This window comes from Eretmochelys imbricata, chromosome 11 (assembly GCF_965152235.1).
Source record: "Eretmochelys imbricata isolate rEreImb1 chromosome 11, rEreImb1.hap1, whole genome shotgun sequence".
Lineage (NCBI taxonomy): Eukaryota > Metazoa > Chordata > Testudines > Cheloniidae > Eretmochelys > Eretmochelys imbricata.
In genome coordinates this window covers 60,502,909-60,523,576 of record NC_135582.1, presented here as the reverse complement: position 1 = coordinate 60,523,576, position 20,668 = coordinate 60,502,909, and the positions used below count along the sequence as shown (strand labels likewise).

At 43.6% G+C, this 20,668-nt stretch overlaps 1 protein-coding gene across 1 annotated transcript in view; it reads right to left on the bottom strand.

Annotated features, from left to right (window-relative positions):
- Positions 1-20,668, bottom strand: part of FAM117B (family with sequence similarity 117 member B) — a 92,423-nt gene that overhangs the window by 28,445 nt on the left and 43,310 nt on the right. The window contains exons 3-4 of the mRNA XM_077829740.1: positions 19,963-20,055; positions 12,707-12,820 (exon numbers count right to left, since the gene is read on the bottom strand). Coding sequence (XP_077685866.1) covers positions 12,707-12,820; positions 19,963-20,055 — 207 coding nt within the window. The remainder of the gene's footprint in view (positions 1-12,706; positions 12,821-19,962; positions 20,056-20,668) is intronic.

The window sequence follows — 20,668 nt, the reverse complement described above, 5'->3', positions numbered from 1 at the left end:
CACTGAAGTTATGGTGAAAAAGATATAGCACTAATAAAAGCTGTTACCAGGTCAGATGTATTATATATAAACTTGCTAATTCTGGTGCTCTGGCTCTCTCCCTGGTTAGAATTGGGAGGGCTGCTTCATCAGTGACTTTTCACATTTTCCTGCTGGCTTATGTTTACTTTCCTTGCACACTTTTCCCACCACACATGCACTTCACCCATGTTCTGCTGAAGCCTGAGTGCTGTTAAAGGTCTTTTCCAAGTTTGGTGGTTCTGGGAATGCTGAATTTCTGTTGTTTACATGAACAATGAGCCACAAGCATTTCCTGAGCAGAAGTTTCAACAGACAGTGTGAGAGTTCTCTCTCTCTCATTATATATACACACACACACACACACACACACATATGTGGTAACATTTCCTAGTATCAGAGTAACAGCCGTGTTAGTCTGTATTCGCAAAAAGAAAAGGAGTACTTGTGGCACCTTAGAGACTAACCAATTTATTTGAGCATGAGCTTTCGTGAGCTACAGCTCACTTCATCAGACGCATACCGTGGAAACTGCAGCAGACATTATATACACACAGAGATCATGAAACAATATCTCCTCCCACCCCACTGTCCTGCTGGTAATAGCTTATCTAAAGTGATCATCAAGTTGGGCCATTTCCAGCACAAATCCAGGTTTTCTCACCCTCCACCCCCCCCCACACAAACTCACTCTCCTGCTGGTAATAGCCCATCCAAAGTGACAACTCTCTTCACAATATGCATGATAATCAAGGTGGGCCATTTCCTGCACAAATCCAGGTTCTCTCATCCCCTCACCCCCCTCCAAAAACCACACATACAAACTCACAATCCTGCTGGTAATAGCTCATCCAAAGTGACCACTCTCCCTACAATGTGCATGATAATCAAGGTGGGCCATGTCCAGCACAAATCCAGGCTCTCACCCCCCCGCTTTTTTCCCGGACACACACACACACACACACACACACACAAACTCACTCTCCTGCTGGCAATAGCTCATCCAAACTGACCACTCTCCAAGTTTAACCAGAACATCTGGGGGGGGGGGGGGGGGGAGGGAGGGTAGGAAAAAACAAGGGGAAATAGGCTACCTTGCATAATGACTTAGCCACTCCCAGTCTCTATTTAAGCCTAAATTAATAGTATCCATGTAGGTAGGAATAGCGGTCAGTAGGTTTCCGGTATAGGGTGGTGTTTATGTGACCATTGTTTATTAGCACTGTAGTGTCCAGGAAGTGGATCTCTTGTGTGGACTGGACCAGGCTGAGGTTGATGGTGGGACGGAAGTTGTTGAAATCATGGTGGAATTCCTCAAGGGCTTCTTTTCCATGGGTCCAGATGATGATGATGTCATCAATATAGCACAAGTAGAGTAGGGGCTTTAGGGGACGAGAGCTGAGGAAGCGTTGTTCTAAATCAGCCATAAAAATGTTGGCATATTGTGGGGCCATGCGGGTACCCATAGCAGTGCCGCTGATCTGAAGGTATACATTGTCCCCAAATGTAAAATAGTTATGGGTAAGGACAAAGTCACAAAGTTCAGCCACCAGGTTAGCCGTGACATTATCGGGGATAGTGTTCTTGACGGCTTGTAGTCCATCTTTATGTGGAATGTTGGTGTAGAGGGCTTCTACATCCATAGTGGCCAGGATGGTGTTATCAGGAAGATCACCGATGGATTGAAGTTTCCTCAGGAAGTCAGTGGTGTCTCGAAGGTAGCTGGGAGTGCTGGTAGCGTAGGGCCTGAGGAGGGAGTCTACATAGCCAGACAATCCTGCTGTCAGGGTGCCAATGCCTGAGATGATCCACTTCCTGGACACTACAGCACTAATAAACAATGGTCACAAACACCACCCTATACCGGAAACCTACTGACCGCTATTCCTACCTACATGCCTCCAGCTTTCACCCTGACCACACCACACGATCCATCGTCTACAGCCAAGCTCTGCGATACAACCGCATTTGCTCCAACCCCTCAGACAGAGACAAACACCTACAAGATCTCTGTCAAGCTTTCTTACAACTACAATACCCACCTGTGGAAGTGAAGAAACAGATTGATAGAGCCAGAAGAGTTCCCAGAAGTCACCTACTACAGGACAGGCCTAACGAAGAAAATAACAGAACGCCACTAGCCATCACCTTCAGCTCCCAACTAAAACCCCTCCAACACATTATTAAGGATCTACAACCTATCCTAAAGGATGACCCAACACTCTCACAAATCTTGGGAGACAGGCCAGTCCTTGCCTACAGACAGCCCCGCAACCTGAAGCAAATACTCACCAACAACCACATACCACACAACAGAACCACTAACCCAGGAACTTATCCTTGCAACAAAGCCCGTTGTCAACTGTGCCCACGTATCTATTCAGGGGACACCATCACAGGGCCTAATAACATCAGCCACACTATCAGAGGCTCGTTCACCTGCACATCCACCAATGTGATATATGCCATCATGTGCCAGCAATGCCCCTCTGCCATTTACATTGGTCAAACTGGACAGTCTCTACGTAAAAGAATAAATGGACACAAATCAGATGTCAAGAATTATAACAGTCATAAACCAGTCGGAGAACACTTCAATCTCTCTGGTCACGCAATCACAGACATGAAGGTCGCTATCTTAAAAGAAAAAAACTTCAAATCCAGACTCCAGCGAGAAACTGCTGAATTGGAATTCATTTGCAAATTGGATACTATTAATTTAGGCTTAAATAGAGACTGGGAGTGGCTAAGTCATTATGCAAGGTAGCCTATTTCCCCTTGTTTTTTCCTACCCTCCCCCCCCCGACGTTCTGGTTAAACTTGGATTTAAACTTGGAGAGTGGTCAGTTTGGATGAGCTATTTCCAGCAGGAGAGTGAGTTTGTGTGTGTGTGTCCCCGGGAAAAAAGGGGGCGGGGGTGAGAAAGCCTGGATTTGTGCTGGACGTGGCCCACCTTGATTACCATGCACATTGTAGGGAGAGTGGTCACTTTGGATGAGCTATTACCAGCAGGAGAGTGAGTTTGTGTATGTATGGGGGTGGGGGGGTGAGAAAACCTGGATTTGTGCTGGAAATGGCCCACCTTGATTATCATGCACATTGTAGGGAGAGTGGTCACTTTGGATGAGCTATTACCAGCAGGATAGTGAGTTTGTTTGTGTGGTTTTTGGAGGGGGGGTGAGGGAACCTGGATTTGTGCAGGAAATGGCCCACCTTGATTATCATGCACATTGTGAAGAGAGTTGTCACTTTGGATGGGCTATTACCAGCAGGAGAGTGAGTTTGTGTGTGGGGGGGTGGAGGGTGAGAAAACCTGGATTTGTGCTGGAAATGGCCCAACTTGATGATCACTTTAGATAAGCTATTACCAGCAGGACAGTGGGGTGGGAGGAGATATTGTTTCATGATCTCTGTGTGTATATAATGTCTGCTGCAGTTTCCACGGTATGCATCCGATGAAGTGAGCTCTAGCTCACGAAAGCTCATGCTCAAATAAATTGGTTAGTCTCTAAGGTGCCACAAGTACTCCTTTTCTATTTCCTAGTATATTAACTACACTATTACTCTTGCTTTCCGAAAGCATAGCCCTGCCTCAGAGAAACTGTTGTCCTTAAATAATCCAGAAACAAATCTATCTGGTTATGTATATCATCCTACCTTGCCATTGTGTTAAACTGCTTCAGTGAAATATACTTGCCCTGCCAAGCAAATATTGCTAAGTAGGCTTTTGGAATGGTCAGCTGTTATACACTGGAACGATACACAGAAGAGAACATTACCACCAATATAACCAGTGAAGGTTTCTTAAACTATGGCATGCTAAGGGCCATGGAGCTGAACTGGTAAGAAATTGTACTATGATTATTATTTTACACTTCACAGTCCACTGGGACTGGAAACAAATGCCTTGCAGATTGTGCAGCAGATTCCCTCATTCACATTTCCAATGACATCAGTATGTACTGGAGCATGTAGTTTTCTGAATACCTCAGAATAATACATGATAACTTTGGGTTGGAGGAGAAAATGGAATGTCTTCAAAAGTCAGTTCTTTCTAATCTGGCACCACTAACTCTAAAATGTCTCTGTCAACCCTACGATTATTGCATGGTGTCACTACAGGGCAGAGGTTAAGGTTGTTTGGATGCATTGCCAGACCTTAACATGTTCAGATTTTCTTTAAGCATAACCTTAAATCTTCTAGATATATATCATTTGGTTTTAGGATAATTACAATACCTCTTGTGGCATTATTGACATGAACTGTGTCTGTATAAATCATTGTTGCAATCAAGGTCCTATAGCTGCACCTAATCTTGTACAAAGGAGGTCAAGTAAGGTGTCTATGAAAAGGTTGTAATTTGCTGGCTATGATTATGCTGTCTGTACATGTGTATCATTTTTGTATTTGAAGTGTTTGATTCCAAGTAGTGAAGCATTTGGTCAGCTTCTTGACATTGGGCACTTACTCAGAATAGTCCTATCAAGAAACACTTAACAATGGACCTTGGGAGACTCCAATCTACAACTGAAGAGCCTTCCTGGGAACATTCAAGGTAGCATGTGAGCAATAGCTACCGCCTGCAAACTGAGTCATGCATGGACATGTGACTTGCCCATGTGACTCCAAACCCCATCTTGCTGCTGTGATTTTCCACATTGTTTCCTTCCACATGGCAGAGGATATAAAAGGCTGTGGAAACTCCTCCATTTGGTCATCAATCCTGCTTCTGATCTCTGGAGGAACTGTGCTTGAAACTGAAGCTCTAAACAAAGAACTGAACAACCTATCCAAGCCGGGATGTTTGTACTCCAGAGACTTGATGGGATTACTGCTGATTTAAACCAATCAAGCCTGAAACAAGCCTGAACTAAGAACTTTGCAATTGTTGTATGTATTTGATTCCATTTAACCAATTTTAACTGTTATCTGTATTTTTTTCTTTTTATGAATAAACCTTTAGATTCTAAAGGATTGGCAACAGCGTGATTTGTGGGTAAGATCTGACTGGTATATTGACCTGGGTCTGGGGCTTGGTCCTTTGGGATTGGGAGAACCTTTTTTCTTTTACTGGGGTATTGGTTTTCATAACCATTCATCCCCATAAGGAGCAGTGCTAGTGGTGATACTGGGAAACTGGAGTGTCTAAAGGAATTGCTTCTATGACTTCTGGTTAGCCAGTGGGGTAAAATCAAAGTCCTCTCTGTTTGACTGGTTTGGTGTGCCTTAGTAGTAAAGGACCCCCAGGCTTGGGCTGTAACTGCTCTGCTCTAAGCAATTTGTCCTGATTGATACTCTCAGTAGCATCCCACCAAAGGCCGCTTTGTTACACCCCTGTAATGCATTTTATCTTAAATGAATTACTATGTGATCTCAACCTTCCCTCTGTCTTAATATTGTTTTTGTCTGGGAATGTTGAGTGTCCTATAGATGTACCAGCACTTCTTCATGGGTAGAATATACGAAAAAGGAGTCCTTCCCCTAAAGATCTTACCGTTCTCGAGGGAGTACAACCCATATGATAACATAAATATTAAATTATAAAAACTCAAAAATTAAGGATGTTTAGACAAAGCACTGCTCTTAAATGCAAGTCTCATTATATTTCCTAAAATGACAGCAAAAGCAAACTTTTTCTTGGTAAGGAATGAAATCTGCTACTTGAAGACTGTAGCTTTGCCCATTATGCTGCAAAGCAATTAAGGAGTTCACAGAGTAGCTAAAGGGAAAGTATTACTATAACCAGATTCTTGGACCAGACTCATTCACCAAGAGTGATAAAATTGCAACAGCCTTCAACACAGCAAATGCAAAAAAAGAATTCAGTTTCATTAAATGTAATTCTAAAAGCCAAATAATAAAAACTATTTTGAAATTCAAGCTAATATTAAAGTTTTAGACTCACTTATGCCACGATCAGAAGAACTAAAATAGAAGAAAATACCCACTGAAATTAACCATCAAAGGAATGGGGGATAGTGTGGGGATTTAAGAGCGTGGGAACTGCTGTTGCTCTTTTCACACAAAGGAAGAGTTGAAACTAGCAGTAGTTCAGGGCGCTGGGTCTACTCTTTCCTTTCTCACCTTGGAAAAAAAAAAATGTAGTGGTTCCACTCATCTCCTTCCGTTCCCTTACTGCCACAAAAACATCTAGCTGCTCCAGAACTGCATGATCCCTGCCTTAGAAACCTCTCTGTGGTTCTTTGAGGGAAAGGTGGGAGGGGTACAGAAGCAGCAGCAACTGACACCTGCAAAGATAAGGTGCAGCTTACATTAAGTTACTGGGGGGGGGGGCGCGGAGGGGGGGAGAGACACGACACTACTACCTTTATTACTTTGGGGGGAGGTCTGCATTTATTGGGGCAACATTAATTGTATTTTGGGGTCATTTGTTGAGGGCAGTATTCACTACTTTTTGCAGGGGCAATAGGTTAACATAACTCTACTATACCTATGTTCATATAGCTGTGATGAATATAGTAGATTAACAATTACAAAATAAAGTCACCACTGTTCTGTAGTTTCTTTCAACATGATTTGCACTGAAAGTCAACCCAAATGGTGTATGTCTAATTTCTTTTATAACTGCTAGACAAAAACGTTTAAACAAAGTTTTATTTAAACGGCACTTCCCTTCTTTCATGAATGAATATATGGATTACATCATATACCTGTGAAAACAAGCTAAAAAGTGAATTTACAGAAATAAATATTAACAAATATCTTCCATATAGATATTCTTAAAGTTACTCAAGGTTTTGATTAGAAGGGTAAGGAGGAAACTGGGAGAGAAATTTCAGCCAACAGGACTCCAAAATAAAGTTGGATGAATTGTCTTCCTTTTATTTTTATGGTTGCTTATAAGGTTAAGCCTCTAGAAAAAATGTTTTCACTTTTCATTATGGTGTATAATATCTTCTATATTTAATTCTATTTCAAAATAAAAATGAACACCACTATTCTGCCAGATTCACATTTCCTGTAATGACTAGTTTCATGATTTTTCTTAAAATGTTTGGATTCTCAGAGTGTAAACAAGGTAAACAGCAAAAGAAATTCAGATGCTGAATACAAGCAGCAAGAGTATACTTTTTGTACTTCTAAAAGAGAGTATCCATGAATACTAGTCAGAAGCTGTTAGAGAAACCCAACAGCAGAGAGATGTTTCTGATTCAGTCCTAATAATTCCCAAAGGAAACCAAGAACTTACAGATCAAACAGTCACCCACTAAAAGCCTGTAATATTTACAGAAAGGAATTTCTAAGCCAACAACCGAATACCTATTTTTAAAAATTGTGCATGCACTATTAGTGGGATACAAAGTACAAAAAGAAGTTCTTTAAATTATATTCAAGCTCAAAGTTTCCAAAGAGAAAAATAAAAACTCCTGTGAAAAAACTTAGTCTAAAAACAACTATATATTGTGAGCACTTTTTACACTCTCTCTCCTTCACCCACCAAATGAAATTAAGGCCACTTTACTCATTCTAAGGAGGTGACATTCCTATGATCTGTACCCCAGTTGCACAATTCATTATATGTTAAAGTCTCCACAGCAGAGTAATGAAAATGATTTTAGTTTAACTCCAAAGCCTGAGTAAAGACTAGCCTTTGATGTTTCCAATAAATCTGCTGAACTTCAAAACAATTAAAAAAACCCCACAAAATAAACTACAAATGGTCTGAATTTTTTTTTTTTTTTTTTTTTTATTACTGTTCACAGTGTTATAACTGGCCACACAGTTTACTTGGAACTATTTGATGGAAGGATAATTCTTGGATGTGTCTTAGTATTGGCCCAAAGTTCTAGGAACTTACAACGCTAATCTTGTAGAAGTGATATGACAAAGTCACAAACAAAAGCAAAATATGTATTTCCAACATTCAAAAGTTTCAGAAGGTTGCTAGATGGGAATTTCTCAATCTGAATAACTCTCTCTTCAGGATAAAGAGAAATTTTCTACAGGAATTCATTTTGGGTAATGGATTTCACAAATACCAGGTTTCTTTACCTATCCCCCCCTTCTGTCTTTTTTAAAATTCTCTCAAGCAAAAGCAAGTGTGAGCTGCTATTATTGTTCATAGCACTTAATCCAGGACCAAGGTAAATGGAAGCAATGTGAAACATACGACATAACCTTGGTCAGTTTCCCACCTCTGTTTCTGCTGGGAAAGCAACTACAAGCAAGAGCAGCTGCAATCATGAAGCAAAAAGGTGGAAACATTTTTTCCAATAGTTTTGTTTTAGAGTTCCTGGCACATATATTCGGATACACTGGTACAGGTCCTCCATTCCAGCACATGGAGATGGTACAACTAGAAAAAACGGTTACTTACCTTCTCGTAACTGTTCTTAGAGATGTGTTGTTCACGTCCATTCCAGTCAGGCGTGCACGCGCTGCGTGCACCGTCATAGGAAAGTTTTTCCTTAGCAGCTCCCATTGGGTTGGCTGTGGAGCCCCTTGGAGTGGCACCTTCATGGAGCTCAATATATGACCCTGGCGACCCTACCCTCCTTCAGTTCCTTCTTGCCGGCTACTCTGACACAGGGGAAGGAGGCTGGGAATTGGAATGGACGTGAACACCACATCTTGAAGAACAACAGATACAAGAAGGTGTTGAAAGTGACCATGGTCTTTAGTGATTAGATTGGGATAGAGTGGTAGCATGACTGGGGTGTCCACTGACAGCTCCAGCAGCGTGGTGTACCAATGTTGATGGGGCCATGGGGAAGAGCAGATTCCATTAAAAGTTACTGAAGGCGGAAATCACGCTCCTTCTTGGTCCTTGACCGAAAAGCCCTGCAGATTTTGCACTTCCCCATTTGGTGCACTTCCCCTCATTTAAGAGTCATGGGAGTCACTGAGGGGTATAGGCTTATTGCTAGTACTGCAGGGCTTAAAGCCTTGGGCTCGCGGCATGCCCGAGCCCAAGGGGGGGTGGGGCTAGGGATTGGGGAAAGACCCCGTTCCCAACCTACTATCTATTTACCAAACTAACTATGAACTTAAATGACTTAACAGAAGAACACTAAAGGAGCACTTGCTGAGCAAGTGAGCATTGTTCCAACGGTCATCATGGATGGTAAGAAGGAACTGAAGGGGGGGGTTGCGTCGGCAGGGTCATATATTGAGCCACATGAAGGTGCCACTCCAGGGGGCTCAACAGACGACCTGATTGGAGCTGCTAAGGGGAAACTTTCCGATGACTGTCCACTCAGCGTGCGTATACCTGATTGGAATCAAAGTGAACAAGCACTCGAAGAAGAACTGTTGTTTTCTGTGCAAATGCAAATCATTAGCTCACAATCCTCTGCTGATTTTTTCAATTAAAAATATTAATCAGTCAGCACCCTTAGCAGAACAATGGGTAGGAATCTAGACTAACATACTAAGTCTCTTAGATTAAAAATAAATCAAGATCAGATAATTTAACACCCCAAATGCATAGGATCCTCCAAGTACTACAAAAAAATTATTGGGCATTTAACAGTCACCTTTAACACCCTCCTACAAAGAGAGCTTTATAAAATGTAATGTTTAGAGAAACTATTGAGACACTCAATTGATTTCTTTACAAATATCTAAAACAGAGTGCTCTTCTCAGAACCCTTAACATATTTGGACACTGATTTACTATTACTGGAGTAGACTTTTGAACAGGCACTTTTTTTTTTCTTCCAGACACCAATTGCTGGGAACATTTCTTTGCAAGAGACAAATCTTAGTACCTATAAGGCTTCTTGAATCTTGCAGTGATATGAAACTAGTTAAATTCACAGCTTCCACTGCCACCCCCCACCCCAAAAACTAAGGCTCATTTCCACATGGGTCATTTATTGTGATTATTGCAAAGAGCTTTTGTCCTAGTTTAATCAGGACACCAAAACTCTGAAGTGTCCATTGAGATTGGGAAACTATTTTGACAACCAGTTTTAGAGAAAGGGTACAAATCAGCAGTCATCTAGATAATGCTCACCCTTCAATTCCTGAAAGGGTTCAAATTCAGTTCTACTGTCAATTTTGGAGAGAACTCAGAGGATAGGTGCTACTCCAAATGGCAGGGCGAAGAAGTGGAGGGGGATGGAAGAAAGCTTAGTGCAATGAAAAGCAAGAAAAAAAATCTCCAAGCTCTACCCATTAAGGGTAAAAACATACAAGCGAGTTAATAGTTTTGAACTAGGATTGTGCTTTTCTTAAAAAAAGGGCACAAAGTCTGAAAAGAATAAGATCAGCAAAAATCTGCAAGGGAAGGAGCCAGAGGCCTCTCCCGGATGATTGGCATAACTGGTCCTGCTTACAATTCGTTAGATTAGAAAGGAAACGTGACACCATACCTCATAATCTTCATAGTAACAGGATACGAGAATGGCATAATTATGATGTATTTTATGCAAGACAGATCATATAAGATATCACTGAAAAGGTTATGATTTACTGAATATGATTATCCTACTTATATGCATGTATCATTTTGGTATCTTAAGTTAGGAATATTGTCTATGTATCTATTACATATGTGTTTACACCCGGGGAACGCCCACTAGACAAAAGACTGTCAGTCTAGATGGCTGGCTGGGAAGGGCCAATTCAAGTCAATGGACCATTAGGGAGAACAACAGGTCTTAGAAGAAGCTAATCTTCCACTGGGGAGCCTTCCTGTGGAGGCTACAAACAGCCTCCAAGTCATGGCTGCTATGACACTACCGGGGTGTGTGACCAGATCACCTGGTACTGCACTCCATCATGGAATACCGTGTTTTTCCACTGAAAGGCATCAGAACCAAGCTTGGAGACAAAGGGTTCCCACCATATCAAAAGCTATTTAAGGCAGGGGAGTGACCTCATCGTGGTTCTTCACTGACTCTGTGCCCAAAGGAGACTCTTGAAAACACCTGAGGAACAAAGACTGAACTGGGGGGAACTGCTGGACTCAGGCTAGAGGGATTTCTAGGGTGTGAAAGGAACACCTGGAGTTTTAAGCTGAAGCAAAGGCAGCTGGCCCCTTAAAAGTCTCTGCCGCCATCTTAAATCCTCATTTAGGGTGAGAATTTGCTACTTATATTCAATCTATTTATTATATTAAGCTCAGATTGCGTTTTTATTTATTTGCTAGGTAACCTGCTTTGATCTGTTTGCTACCCCTTATAATCACTTAAAATCTAACTTTGGTAGTTAATAAATTTGCTTTTGCTTCATCACAAACCAGTTCGTGGGAGTTATAACTTGGGGCAAAAAGCTGTTGTATATTCTCTCTCCACATTGAGGGAGGGGGTGAATTCCATGCGCTTACACTGTACAGATCTCTGTGCAGCACAAGACCATATAATTTTGGGTTTACACTCCAGAGGGGGAAATGCTCTTGAACACCTGGGCAGTTCCTTAGCTGTAGCCTCCCCATGCAGAGCTGATCACAGCAGCCTGTAAGTACTGCAGCTGAGTGTGTCCCTACCTGTGTGTATGCTGGTGAAAGAGCAAGTTTGGAGAGCTTGGCAACTTATTACAGCAGCACAGTGTGAGGGGAAGCCCAGGCTGGTGGGTCATGGGGGCTCAATGGTACCCTGGTTCCAGATGGCATCCTGGGGGAAACCCGCCAGAGGAAACTCTCTGTTAGGAACAATTAACATGACCATGAAGGAGAACTTCTTTGTCATATTCCCATTGCTAGACACAAAATGGAACCGATTTGAAAATCTAAGATGCGCAGAGATCATGATCTGCAACTCCAACAACTTCTTGAGCTGGTCATGCATCTCTGAAACTAACAGGAAAATTTCAAGAACTTTTTTTGAGAAATCATGCTAGGAATTCATCAGTGTGATAAGAAACAAGAACATGCACCTATCGGGAAGACATCTATGCTACTCCCTTCATCCTAAACACAAGGATGAATTTAGTGACACAGAAGTAGTAAAGAACTTTTGAATTGATATTTTCATACCCTCTACAGTACTAGAGGAAAAATTATATGCTTTGTAAATATATTCTTATCATCCTTCCTCTGCAGTTTGTGTCTGGAAATTCACTATTCTTCCCTGAGTCACTCATAAGCTACCATCTTTCCAAAGATAACTGAAGGGGACTCCTTTCAAAGGAAGTCAGTGTCAACTCCTAATCCTTTCATGTCTACCTGATGGACAACTGGGATCCCTCTACAGCACTCAGCCCAGGACTGTCCAGTGCTAAAAAAAGAGTCAAGAAGAAACTAAACTTCACTCTCAAGACGCTACCACTTACACCACCAGGCTGGTTCTATTCAGTTTTCTATATGCAAATTCATAACCTAGACACATCACTTTACCTGAAAGATTATTTCACAGAATTAGATTAAATTTATCCATACTGATTGATTTCTAATTCAGTGAACTGAACTATATCATCCATCTGTATCAGTCCTTACAAATTACATTGTAAATTAGTATATTCTTCACCAACCTCCCTTTGCATTTTTTTTTTTTAAATTTAGAGAAAAAACAAACACACCCCACTTCAGCATGCTAAAGAAAATCAGTTTGATCTCACAAGACAAAAAGGTTCTATACATTTCACAGATATACATCATTCAGCAGTAATCAAGTATTTCAGAACACGTGGTGGTATTTTTTCTTTAATAATCACTACTTGGAACACACAGGAGTTAACATTATGTTAACTCCCATAATGCCCTTAGAAGTGGCATAGCCTTACCTGACACTGATTAATGGCTGCATGGTTACCATGGAATGGAGACTGTCTTTCTTTATCCCGATGATGCCTGCTGCTGTGTTTACTTCTCTGCAACTGCTGACGCAATTTTGCAATCTGACAGGAAAGAATATGAGTCTCAGATTCCCTTCACATATTCAATTAAATTACTACATCAAGTTTACTATATGGACTATTAACAAAAAAGTAAAAGCTGAAACATGGCTAAGTATGAGAATCTACTTGATATAATGTTGAGTCAGCTACTCCACAGATAAAACACCACAATACTAAAATATTAGCTTTCATTTTTCTATGAAGACCTGCACATATTCCCAGTTCTCACATACCAGTATGACAGGTTTTAGAGTAGCAGCCGTGTTAGTCTGTATTCGCAAAAAGAAAAGGAGTACTTGTGGCACTTAGAGACTAACCAATTTATTTGAGCATAAAGCTTTCGTGAGCTACAGCTCACTTCATCGGATGCATTCAGTGGAAAATACAGTGAGGAGATTTATATACACACAGAACATGAAAAAATGGGTGTTTATCATGCACACTGTAAGGAGAGTGATCACTTAAGGTGAGCTATTATCAACAGGAGAGTGTTAACTGCTGGAAATGGCCCACCTTGATTATCACTACTCCCTCCCCGCCCCCCACTCTCCTGCTGGTCATAGCTCATCTTAAGTGAGCTTAAGTGCTGTGGAGATGGCAAGCATTGGGGCAGCATGGTTGACTTCCCCCTTGACTGGAGCATGGGGCAGGCTGGTGCCAGTTGTTCATCCTTTCTGAGAGGGGAAAACGACACTGTGAGGCGCAACAAGTCCTGTGCCACCTCATATGCCTCCGGGGTCGACACGAGCTGCAGCTGCTGACTCCAAGGGCTCGGTGAGCAGGGCGGGTCCAGACTTAACTGCAGGAGTCGATCTGAACCTCGCGGGTGAAGTGGCTGAAATGCTGTAGGCTGACTGGGGTCCCATCATGGCTGGCTTCTTAGTTTTGGTCAGGGGAGAGTGGCTCTTCTCCGGCTTCTTCTTCTGAGGCACCTGCAATTGTGAACAGTGCCTACCTGACAACTACATGCGGGAGGAGCCACGATGGTGCCAAGAGTCTTGTAAGGAGTCCTTTCTTGGCACTAGATCCTGGGAAGATGGTGCCGGGGTGCTCTGCACCAAGGAGACGGTGCTAGGCGCGGGGTGTCCCAATCCGGGGTCTGACTGGGGCCGAAGCATGACCTCCATCAGCAGAACTTTGAGATGCTGGTCCCTGTCCTCAAAGTTCTAGGGCAAAACCTGCGACAGATCCTGCACTGGTCTTTCTGGTGACTCTCCTAGACACCACAAGCATGAAGTGTGCAATTCACTTTCGGGCATGCATTTACCACAGGCCTCAACTTTTAAACGCAGGGAACCACAGCATGCCATGGAGAAACCTGATTGGAATTGACATGAACAAGCACCCAAAGAAAAAGAGGCTATCAGCATGGCTGTTGCCTTCTGCCATCTGATCTTGTGGACCACCTGCTGTAGAAGAGATAAAGCGGGGGGAGAGGCATCATTCATCTGGTATGACCGATTGAGGACTTCGGCGTCCCCCTGTGATTGAGTTCCAAATCCTCCCTTTGAACAATATTGGGTGCATTTGTTATTGTTGTGGGATGAGGAAAGATCCCTCACTGGGGTTTCCCACTGGCCAAAGCTGTCCACGATTAGAGAGTCAAGCAACTCCCATTTGTGGTAGGTTGCAAAGTTTCTGCTGACAGCATTAGCAATTGTGTTCTGGTGCCCGGTAGATAGGCTGCTGTCAAAAGAATACGGTGTGTGATTCACCATTCCCAAAGGTGGATAGCTTCCGCACACAAGGCTCTGGATCTTGTCCCCTCTTGTTTGTTTATGTAAAAGCCTGTGGGGGTGGTATCTGATATGACAGGAACGTGTTGATTTTGGATGGTTGGCAGGAACGCCTGGCAAGCTCTGCATACTGCCCAGAGTTACAATATATTTATCTGCATCCTGGACTCTCATGCTGTCCAGGTATCTTGTGTCATGTGTTTGCCCATGTGGGCACCCCAGCCCATGAGGGATGCATCACTTATGATGGTCATGGTGAGGGAGGATGGGAGGAAGCTCATCCCTGAGCAGATTCATAGTGAGTTCATCCAACATCGGAGTGAGGAAAGAACTTCTGGTGACAGGTGGAGCAGAGGGTGCATGGATTGATGCATGGGGGAGTAGACCTATGTAACCAGAGTTGAAGGCAGCGCAGGTGTAGGCAAGCGAATGGCGTGATTTATGTTCAGACTGCCATATGTCCCAAGATAGTCAGGTTTTGGCCAAAGTCAAAGTGATTAATTCCCTCATTGTCTGGAATCTTTCCCTTGGTAGATAAGCTCGGGCGGAGGTTGTGTCTATGTGAGCTTCTATGAACTCTAAGGATTGCGTAGGGTTTAAAATTGATTTTTCAGCATTGACATTAACCCCTAGGAAGGAGAGGAGTGGAAGCAGCTGCGATGTCACCTTCTGGGCCTCTTCTTTAGACTGTGCTGCTATCAGCCAGTCGTCTAGATAGAGGAAAACAAGGACCCTGATGTCTAAGATGGGCTGCCACTACAGAGAATCCTGCTGTGAATACTCGTGGGGCAGTGGTGAGTCTGTAGGATCGGACCCTGTATTGAAGATGCCAAGGCCCCACCTTGAACCTCAGGAACCTTCCATGAGTTGGGTGTATATTGATATGGAAGTAGGTATGATATGCATATCAAGAGCCATCAACCACATCCTTTTTCTAAGGAGGGAATGGCTGTTGCAAGTGTGACCGCGCAAAATCTTGGTTTGGAAAATCGAGCAATTGAGGCATCAGAGACCTAATATCGGTCTCCACCCTCCAGTCTTTTTGGGAACTAGGAAGTATCTCGAGGAGAACCATCTTCCTTGAAAGGAGTCTGAGATTAGCTCCACAGTTCCCCTCTGCAATAGGGAGTTGACCTCTAGTTGGAGGAGGTCGTCGAGTACGTGTTTCATGCGTGTGGACCGAGGAGAAGGGCGAGATGCCATGAACTCTATGATATAGCTGCTCTGGATAATATCTAGGACCCACTTGTCCATTGTTATGGCTTTCCATGCTGGCAGAGGAGTCAGAGGTGGCTCCCCGAATGGGATAGGGTAAATGGGCATTGGTGTATGGAGCCGTTAACGGCTCTCTAAGGACACTCAGAAATAATGTTTACATGATGTTTGGATGTGTTGCGCTGATGGCTGGGCAGTTGACATAAGTTGACGTGGCCTATGGACCTTAGGGTGCTTTTGAAGAGGCTCATAGGTATCTTGGTGGTATAGCTGCGGCAGCCCTGTAACTATATGATTGGGGTGGGCAGTAGAATTTCCTCTTAGGTGCTGGTGTGTAGATGCCCAGAGACCTTAGGGAGTTTAGGGACTCATCCGTCTCCTGATTGAAGAGGTGCGATTCATTGAATGGGAAGTCTTTTACAGTGTTCAGAGTAACAGCCGTGTTAGTCTGTATTCGCAAAAAGAAAAGGAGTACTTGTGGCACCTTAGAGACTAACCAATTTATTTGAGCATGAGCTTTCGTGAGCTACAGCTCACTTCATCGGATGCATACCGTGGAAATTGCAGCAGACTTTATATACACACAGAGATCATGAAACAATACCTCCTCCCACCCCACTGTCCTGCTGGTAATAGCTTATCTAAAGTGAACATGAAGTTGGGCCATTTCCAGCACAAATCCAGATTTTCTCACCCTCCACCCCCCCACACAAATTCACTCTCCTGCTGGTGATAGCCCATCCAAAGTGACAACTCTCTACACAATGTGCATGATAATCAAGTTGGGCCATTTCCTGCACAAATCCAGGTTCTCTCACCCCCTCACCCCCCTCCCAAAAACCACACACACAAACTCACTATCCTGCTGGTAATAGCTCATCCAAAGTGACCACTCTCCCTACAATGTGCATGATAATCAAGGTGGGCCATTTACAGCACAAATCCAGGTTTTCTCACCCCCCACCCCCATACACACACAAACTCATTGGAATTGGAATTCATTTGCAAATTGGATACTATTAATTTTGGCTTAAATAGAGACTGGGAGTGGCTAAGTCATTATGCAAGGTAGCCTATTTCCCCTTGTTTTTTCCTACCCCCCCCCCCAAGATGTTCTGGTTTAACTTGGATTTAAACTTGGAGAGTGGTCAGTTTGGATGAGCTATTGCCAGCAGGAGAGTGAGTTTGTGTGTGTGGTTTTTGGAGGGGGGTGAGGGGGTGAGAGAACCTGGATTTGTGCAGGAAATGGCCCACCTTGATTATCATGCACATTGTGAAGAGAGTTGTCACTTTGGATGAGCTATTACCAGCAGGAGAGAGAGTTTGTGTGTGTATGGGGGTGGGGGGGGTGAGAAAACCTGGATTTGTGCTGGAAATGGCCCACCTTGATTATCATGCACATTGTAGGGAGAGTGGTCATTTTGGATGAGCTATTACCAGCAGGATAGTGAGTTTGTGTGTGTGGTTTTTGGGAGGGGGGTGAGAGAACCTGGATTTGTGCAGGAAATGGCCCAACTTGATGATCACTTTAGATAAGCTATTACCAGCAGGACAGTGGGGTGGGAGGAGGTATTGTTTCATATTCTCTGTATGTATATAAAGTCTGCTGCAGTTTCCATGGTATGCATCCAATGAAGTGAGCTGTAGCTCACGAAAGCTCATGCTCAAATAAATTGGTTAGTCTCTAAGGTGCCACAAGTACTCCTTTTCTTTTACAGTGGTTTTGCACTTCCCTGGGGAAGCTAGAGGAGCGTATCCAGGATTCTTTCCTCATGACAATTCCTGTTGCCAAGAAACAAGAGACTATCTATGGAGTCCACTGCTGCCTGAAGCATGGATCTGGTGAGTAACTTGCCTTCCTCCAAGACTGCCTGGAATTGATTGCAGATAAGCTACCATTGCAGGATTGCAAACTGTGCCAATCTCCCATAGTTCATAAAATCATATTTGGTCATCAGGACTAAGTAGTTTGAAATACAAAACTGGAGTTCCACCGAGACCACCTTTTTGCCCCTGAGGTCTAGCCTCTAACCCTCTCTATTGAATGGGGTCAAGCTTGTTTGGAATGTTCTGAGACCACCTGAATAACCAATGAGTTTGGTGGTGGAGGAGAGAACAGGAACGCTGACCCTTTAGTGGGGACATAGTATCTCTTCTCAGCCCCTTTTGGGGCAGGCGCCCATGTGGCTGGATGTTCAATACCAGGCATGACAGTTGGAGAATGGCATCGTTGATTGGTAAGGCCACTCTCACCAGTACCAAAGTGTGCAAGATATCAAGCAGCTGGTATTGACTGTCTAGTCTCCTCTAAGGTAATGTGTAGGGCATTAGCTATTCTCCGCAGCAATTCCTGGAACTGGCAATAGTCATCCAGTGGGGAAGAAGGGGATTGAAGAGGCAGCTGCATCTGGGAAAGATGAGGGACGCCTCTCAGGATCTGTCAGTACCGTTGGAATCGGGCTAATCGGTGCAGCATCCAGGGCTATGTTAGAGTGCTTACCTGACGAGGGTTGTGGTGATGAAGTGGGGGAGTCCTCCCAGACCGAGCGGGACTGTTCAGAGGGTGAATATTGTGGCCAGGAGCTCCGGTAGGGCCAACCCGGTTGACCCTGCTGTTGTGCAGCTTAGGACCACAGTGCCAGATACAAGATCTGCAGGCAAAGCAAGGTGGGGAAGTGCCCCAGTGTTGTTGGAACCTTCCAGTAGTCGTGCTTCAGGAAGAAGGAGCAGTGGACTCTGTCAGAGATCCATATGGTCCAAATCAGAGGAGTCAGAAACCTCACCAAATGGCGGTGGCATTAGGACTGTTGGAACAGGAGGTGGCAAGAGCATAGCGGGCAAAGGGTCCCTTCGAACTTGGTGATCGGATTGGTGGTCATAGATTGTGAATAACTCATGGGGATCCAGGGAACCTCCAATTCTCCCAGAGGTCAAAGGTATTCGTTCCGCTGGAGGAGTTGGTATCAGGAACTGCATCTGTCTGGAGACCGATAGTTCAGGGGATGCCGGTGGAGTCGCTAGGTCTGTGATCGGTACCTGTGGAACTAGTGATCAATGCTGCCATTTCTCATTCTTGTGAGACTTCTAACGCATGGATACTTCATGGCCAGGAATTGTGGATGGTGCAGTGTCCACATTAGATTTGGAGGAAGATTTTCTGCCATGCTTATGTGCATGCTTCCTTGGTTCATGACTAGGCCCCAAGGCAGGGTTTCACGGAAGAGAGGGCACTCTTTGCCCATTCAGGCCAATGTACCAGGGGGGTTTCCCCAACCAGAATCCAGCCACCATAAGGTGTTTCCTGATGCGGACTGTCTGGTTCTCCCGAGTACGAGCAGGGGAGGCAGATACCGTACCTGGACGCAATGTGGGACTTCCCCCAAGCAGTACATGCTGGTGCACGTGCTGATAGAAAATGAGTGAGAGCAGGAATCACAAGTTTTGAACCCTGGCAACTTCAGCACAACCTAGTACCCAGGCCCAGGTGTCAGGGTGGGTTAATGTTTGGCAGGAAAGACCACCGAAGCAGTGTCCCAAGTCTTAAATCTGGTATGAAAGGAAGAAATGAACAGAAAAGAAATCTAAACTACTAACAGTACTAAGGATAGTTTCTGAAACTCTTCAAAACCTGTGTCACAAGGACGATTGGAGAGTAGAAGCTCTGGCTCAGACCATGAGGCAGTGAGAAGGAACTGGAGATGCCGATAGCCCACTGTGCCCTTTATCACCTCAAGCGAGGCCATGATGTGGCACAGCGTGCATGTGCGGACCACCGAACAGTACTACTTTCAAAAGCTCCGGCTCGGGGCGCATGGCGCATAACTCTTACTGGAATACAATATTGGATCATCACTCAAAGAAGAATTAAGTTTGACAGGAATTATACGACCATTTGAATTCCTCTCTCAGCTAACAGATACTTCCTTGATTTCTTGTTGCTTTCCCTACCCCACTTCATTAAATATTGGTGTCTTGCACGGGGATCCTATCAGTTAAAAAACAGAAGATGTCCAATTTTTTTTGGTTTGTTTTATAACAGATTAGCCATTCTATATTTCTATTTTCTCCACCTCCAATCTTTATATGGCAATACTAAACACAAACATTTGCACTTTCTTCAAATCTCATGGTAATAAAGTATGTAGGCAACAAGCCTGACCCAACTTTATTTCAAACAATAGCTTTCCTGACCTCCTTGAGTTGGTCTGTGCTGCCCCAGGATGCTGAACGCTTGTGAGATCCTTTCTTCTTTTCTAAATATTCTTCAGCCCAGGCACTCTCTGTCTGTAACAAGAAGATTGAAGGATTAATTTTAAAAGAGAGTATGCTTATTCTTGCCAAAAAACAAAAGAAATTAGAAACAGGTAAGATAAGAGAGGGCATGCAATTATGATTTTCTGGATACAGACACTGCTGGAAAGCACAAGTCACTGAATGAAAGCCCTCTATGGCACCTCTGATATTCCTACAAGTAATCAGTATGAAGATGTCACCTCAGCCACTCCTATAATCTACATAGTAGGTCTCTTCCCTATTTCATATGAACACTTATCACCCCAACTATAACAGAAGTATTAATTCTAATTTAGTGTCATTTAAAACACGGAAAGAATTTGGCCCATTAGGTTTAAGTGGGTACAAGTCCCAACCACTTTAGTGCTCAGACCAGGGATTAATTTGATCCTATGTGTTAAGAGACACTTCTAGTCCTGCTCTAGTATGTGACAAAAGGCCTGGTCTACACTACAGAGTTAGGTCAATGTAAAGCAGCTTACATTGACCTAATTAGGTCAGTTTCCACAATATAGCCTTGCTGTCACCGATATAAGTGCCCTATTACAGCGACATAACTACCTCCATGAGAAACATGTCAGTGTAGTTCGGGCAATGCAGTGTC